This window comes from Salvelinus namaycush, chromosome 25 (assembly GCF_016432855.1).
Source record: "Salvelinus namaycush isolate Seneca chromosome 25, SaNama_1.0, whole genome shotgun sequence".
NCBI classification, from domain to species: domain Eukaryota; kingdom Metazoa; phylum Chordata; class Actinopteri; order Salmoniformes; family Salmonidae; genus Salvelinus; species Salvelinus namaycush.
This window is the reverse complement of record NC_052331.1, coordinates 35,691,378-35,697,732: the sequence shown is the minus strand read 5'-3', so window position 1 is coordinate 35,697,732 and position 6,355 is coordinate 35,691,378. Positions and strand designations below refer to the sequence as shown.

Genomic DNA, 6,355 nt, shown 5'->3' with positions numbered 1-6,355 from the left:
TCTAATTTATGGACTGCTAAATCTGAAAAGTAAACAAAGATACAGTATATTATCAGGTGGTGGCAGCGTAGCCTAGTGGTTGGAGCGTTGGGCCAGTAACCAAAAGGTTGCAAGATCGAATCCCGGAGGTGACAAGGTAAAAATCTGTCGTACTGCCCCTGAATAAGGCAGTTTAACCCACTGTTCCTAGGTTGTCATTGTAAATAAGAATTTGTTCTTAACTTACGTGCCTAGTTAAATAAACAAACTTCAGCCATTGTGGTTTTGCCAAGGGATTTATTGATTACATGCTAAAATGACACAACTGTAAACTCCCAAGACAGACAATCACACAATAACTAGTGCATTAAGGTACTGTATGTATAGAGTCAGTTTATTGTAAAGAACATTGTGGGTTTCAGACCGTATTGAGGGCCTACTTGTTACAATAAATGAGGGCATCAAACTGCTATGGACAGATGACATCACAATGGTTATTGGAGGATCCTGTTCATTACACCGCAAACGGAAGAGATTGCCAGAACCACCTGTCCAATAAGGACACTTGTTTTTGCTTTCCGTGGCAGAACATTTTTCCACTAATGAATACAACCTTGTCTGCCTATTCACCAAGGTTATGCTCAATAGTCACCAAAACAGAAGAGCGACCATGCGGACTTGTCCAATAAGAAACACTAAAATGAAACGTTCTGTTACGAGCCCTAATGAACAGGACTCACATTTCTGGAGAGAAGCTTTCATGTCGACATGCGCATGAATGACTTCCTAAATCCTTACACCAGTGTGCAACTTCCAAGATGGGCCATTCAGAGCTTTGTGTACCCTTACTGGTAACAGGGAAGGACCTACCTGAATTTGTCCAATAGAAACTTGATTGTGGCAATGTTTTCCATTGCTACATTGTGCACTAGTGAATACACCCCACTACTTTTCTTTGGCACTATTGCGAAATACTCTATCAAAAAAGGTAGAATTGTTTATCTTGATGGTAGCATTTTGTTATTCAATTGAACAGAAGTCTATTGCATAAAGACAGAAACAAACCAACTACTCGTCTTTGTGACCATATTCTACTGTCCTGTGGATCAGTCAGGCCGGAACAAGAATACCCAGTTTCTTTTTAACACGATCAACAACAACAAAATGAAAAGCCCCAAAATCTTTTTTCCTTTATTGAATACTACAAATGTCAAAAGCAGTCTATCAAAACCTGTAAGATGTATAATTAAAAATGTACAGAAAAGCGAAATGTATGCTTAGTTTTTGCCACAAATACACATTTCGGAACTTTAAGGTAAGGTACCTTTGGACCTGTACAGTTTTAAGTCTCATTATGATAAACTTGCCAATATACATACAAAAACATATTGGAGCAAAGGAAACAGTTGCATTTTGTTAAATGAAAATTACTTAACGTATAATTAATAAAATATTTATTTTGAATTGACGGGACCGCATTGATGCACAGTACTTATATTAAGTCACCAGTTGGAAATATTCTGATAGAAGCAACATTGTAGAGAATGGGGGGGATATAATTGGTTATCAGTAGAGAATGGGGGGGATATAATTGGCTATCAGTAGAGAATGGGGGGGATATAATTGGCTATCAGTAGAGAATGGGGGGGATATAATTGGTTATCAGTAGAGAATGGGGGGGGATATAATTGGTTATCAGTAGAGAATGGGGGGGATATAATTGGCTATCAGTAGAGAATGGGGGGGATATAATTGGCTATCAGTAGAGAATGGGGGGGGATATAATTGGTTATCAGTAGAGAATGGGGGGGATATAATTGGCTATCAGTAGAGAATGGGGGGGATATAATTGGTTATCAGTAGAGAATGGGGGGGGATATAATTGGTTATCAGTAGAGAATGGGGGGGATATAATTGGCTATCAGTAGAGAATGGGGGGGATATAATTGGTTATCAGTAGAGAATGGGGGGGATATAATTGGTTATCAGTAGAGAATGGGGGGGATATAATTGGTTATCAGTAGAGAATGGGGGGGATATAATTGGTTATCAGTAGAGAATGGGGGGGATATAATTGGCTATCAGTAGAGAATGGGTGGATATAATTGGCTATCAGTAGAGAATGGGGGGGATATAATTGGTTATCAGTAGAGAATGGGGGGGATATAATTGGTTATCAGTAGAGAATGGGGGGGATATAATTGGCTATCAGTAGAGAATGGGGGGGATATAATTGGCTATCAGTAGAGAATGGGGGGGATATAATTGGTTATCAGTAGAGAATGGGGGGGATATAATTGGCTATCAGTAGAGAATGGGGGGGATATAATTGGTTATCAGTAGAGAATGGGGGGGATATAATTGGTTATCAGTAGAGAATGGGGGGGATATAATTGGTTATCAGTAGAGAATGGGGGGGATATAATTGGCTATCAGTAGAGAATGGGGGGGATATAATTGGTTATCAGTAGAGAATGGGGGGGATATAATTGGCTATCAGTAGAGAATGGGGGGGATATAATTGGCTATCAGTAGAGAATGGGTGGATATAATTGGCTATCAGTAGAGAATGGGGGGGGATATAATTGGCTCAGACTGTGGGACAGTTTCCCAAACACAGACTGTCCTGGACCCCCCCAAAAAATCATGTTCAATGAAGATTCTCCATTGAAAAGCTTCCTAGTCCGGTATAGGCTTAATCTGTGCCCGTGTAACCATAATGGCTTTGCTGTTAAGCATTTTAAATTACCACTCTTCTCATAAAATACAACTTTGATTTACACGCAAACAAAAACTAAATGTTCTTGGCTAAAAGCTCAGCTGAACCCAAACTCACAGATGATATCATTTCTATGTGTACGGAGGATCACAGCTATAAAGTGTAAACTTATGAGTCTCTTCAACTTAAATCACAAAAAACAAAATAACCCCAATCACCACAAGATAAATGACATCTTTCTTAAACAGCACCATAATCCCTATTTAGTGCACTAGTTTTGACCAGGGCCCAATCGGGTCAGTTCAGACACAGATCTATACTATCCAGCTCAAAATGTGACACGGTTACAAGAGCTATGTAGCCTTATAACCATTTATGACACCTTAAGAGTACCTATGACATGCTTATGTCAGTTGACCAATTGCCTTTGAATGTCCAGTAGCTGTGGTAGCCAAGACGTCTGTAAAGTCAGTCATGTCCACGTGAACATTATCCCGTTCTGGCGTTGGAGCCGGGATTCAACCCCTACACACTAGTCGACAATGCAGCTGTAAAAAAAATTATATAAAGGCAATGTTACCAAGTATCGCGGAGATTGACATTACCTTAAAAAAAAAAAAAACGGCTATAAAACGGGGGATCTAAATCAGGATTGAATCCTGGCCGATAACTGTTCCAGAGAATAGAGATGAAACAGTCCCGGGAACAACCGCCAACAACATAGCAAAGAATTACATCTGAGAGATCCAAGTTCTTATCACACATTATTATTGTAATCATTAAAACAGTAGGGCAGATATTCAAGGCAATTGAAATATGCAGCATCGTACAGCAACAGTGATTACTTTGGTAGAATAAGTGCATAGGTGGATAATATATTATAGATAATAGATAATTATAGATAATATATTCTTATTATAGATAATATATTATAGGCTCAAGCGGGAAAATAATGACCTATAAAAGTCAAGTGCAGTGCCCCTTTTGATTGAATCCCGGCCAATGTTATCTTAAGGTTAGCTAAACATGGAGCCCATTCCCCCCCCCCCAGAGTGAATAGAAGCTCCATCTCTCCGTGTGCAAAATGTTTACAAGCTAAAGACCCGTGTTCACTGTGTCGGACTGCCAGAACCCTGGAAGACTAAATAGGCCCGCCACGACAACATACATCCTCCTCCTCCTCCTCTTCATCATCCCGTCATAATCTTCATCAGAGGACAACAGGAGTTGTTAATCATCTGTGAGATAGAAAGGTCATTGTGTTGATCACTTGGTTTCTATTTTAACTTGTTGTGGAGGGTGAAGTTCACCTACCTTTTAAAGTGTTCCTAGTCGTCCCAGCTGAGCAGCAGTTAGAGAAGAACCTGGAGGACCAAGCAGAGGTTATGGAGTGTCAGGGTCACAATCACACTACAACTCTAGGGCCTGACAGGGGAACCCACACGTTGGCCTTAAAGGGCCAAACGCCTTGCTCCAAATATAACAGTTACTACAAATATGTGTGTACCTGTGACTGGTCCAGGACTAACCAGCGTTCTGTGGTTGTCTGAAGGTCCTGTCCACTCAGAGGCTCTCTCAGGCGAACCCTGACCTCCACACGTCCTCCTGTAGGTTTACGGCCATCTATCACCTGGAGTATAAAACATAGTATCATTAAAACACAAAACCAAAACAGTTTACTCTTATTCCTTTCAAAACCAACGTGAAAAACACGTTAACTTTACCAAGCCGCCAACTTTGTTCTGGCTTTTCTTTATTTATATTCAGTATTGCTGGTAACTAAGCCTGATCTAGTCATGAATGCTGTAATGTGTCTAATAGTTAAGCTAACCTCAAACTATACACACTGAAGACACTAGTGACATGCCCGACACAGCTCTGAGGCTACACCGAACATTATCACGCAGCCGGGCCGGTGCGTAGCAAGGAACAGCCGGTGACCTGCCACTGACAAGCAACCCAGACATCACCCACCCCCCTGCGCTTCTCTCTCGCTCTTCACATTCAATGAGAGACAGACAACAGTTGTGCGGGGGGGGGGGGCGTCCACGGCCATGGACGGAGCATCTAAGTCCCCGGCATAGCCGAGAAGTGTTTGTTCCCCTGGAGTGTCGGTGTGCAGCAGGGGCAAATTTGAATCTGCTGGGGACTCGCGTGCTATTAAATGTATAATCTGCAACATGTTTGTTGTCGCGGGGAAAGGTCCGATGGATACCTTCATTTGTGAAAAATATATTGAACTTCATGCAGCTAAAGAAAGGATTTTTACTCATGAGAAAAAAAAAGATTTTTTTGGGACCAAGCGCCTTGAACTGAATAAGGATTCTATGAGACTATCGGCATCTTTAAATGCTTCCTATCAAAACATCCAAGAGGATCATAATGGGCCCTTCCTGGACTATGATACATTTCCGCCACTGCACCCCTCTACTAGCTAGAACCAGAAAATGGCTGCTCATTGATCGACTCTAGGTGAGCGTAAATGGATGCGCGTCGGAACCAGAAATGAGAAGAATCGTTCTCGGCGCACCTGTCTTCTTCCCCCGCGTCCAGACTTTCAAAAATCGCTTTGAGTCCCTGTACCAGGTGTTTTCTGCCGGGGGCTTGGGTGTTCCCTCCATGGCTGTCGATGCCCCTTCCGCTACCTCTCCCTGTCCTAGTCAATCAACTGCCTGGGCCACCGAGGCCCCCCTCCGCTGGGCCGTGCTCTCTGGATCAGAGCTCTGTCCCTTTGGCTGTTGTGGCCTGTACGCAGCCGGTGTCTCTCAGCAGTCCTCTTCTCTGGTGAGTCCTGTTGCTCTGGCCTCACAATCTGCTTTTGAGACACGGCAGAGACCTGATCATTCCGGCGATTGTGATAGGGAGTTCGATGGTGAGGAATATATCTGAACCTGGGGGCAAAGACTTTGTGCTCGGGATATCGTCAGGTTGCGAGTCATTCACCGGGGGCTAACACTGTGATACTTATGAAGGGCAGCTCAGGACAGATGTCGTGGAAAATTGCGAGATTATGTTATAGTGCTTGTAAAATGATATTATAATCTTTGCATTGCATTAGAATGGTTGTTTTATTCGACAGAATAGAATCTGTCGACTATTGTGTGTTCAGTGTTCCACTGAGGATGGGCCTCTATGAGATAGCACTGACAGAGGAGATTTACAATGTCTTTGGCCAATAAATCCTAAAGAGCATTCCAGATAGTAAAGGTAATGGTTCTGTGCTATGAAGTACCAGGAACGAGATTAGAACCTCGTCTGAGGGACCAAACTGAGCGATAATTTATAGCGAATGCAATCTGGCAAAGGGATACTCCTTTCTCAAGTAAAAGGCCCTTTGTGAAGAGTTCCTAAGATCTGTGGTTCGTCATGTAAGTTGAGGGGTGTATCTTGGCTATAAAAGATCTTGGTATTCTTCTGTAGGCACTCAGAATTCATTATAGAATTGATCTGAGAGTCAAAGGGCTATTGTAAAGCTCATCTTAAAGATGAAGTTTAAGTATAAAACTCTGACTGGTGTGTGGTTTGTAACTCTCATTTGGTAATACAGGAAATTGCTACGACACAGCTGCAGATGGATTTTAAAGAACTGACTGGGTCACTACTTGGGCACCGACAAACACCCCATAATATCTGTCCCTCTGCTTATCCTACAGCTAT

The 6,355-nt window shown here is 42.3% G+C and overlaps 1 protein-coding gene across 1 annotated transcript in view; it reads right to left on the bottom strand.

Annotated features, from left to right (window-relative positions):
• Positions 1–259: 259 nt before the first annotated feature.
• LOC120019920 (coiled-coil and C2 domain-containing protein 1B-like) overlaps positions 260–6,355 on the bottom strand; it is a 103,044-nt gene continuing 96,948 nt past the window's right edge. Inside the window, exons 12-14 of the mRNA XM_038963330.1 lie at positions 4,206–4,328; positions 4,013–4,062; positions 260–3,936 (exon numbers count right to left, since the gene is read on the bottom strand). Of these exons, the coding sequence (XP_038819258.1) occupies positions 4,051–4,062; positions 4,206–4,328 (135 nt within the window). The 3' untranslated portion in view covers positions 260–3,936; positions 4,013–4,050. The remainder of the gene's footprint in view (positions 3,937–4,012; positions 4,063–4,205; positions 4,329–6,355) is intronic.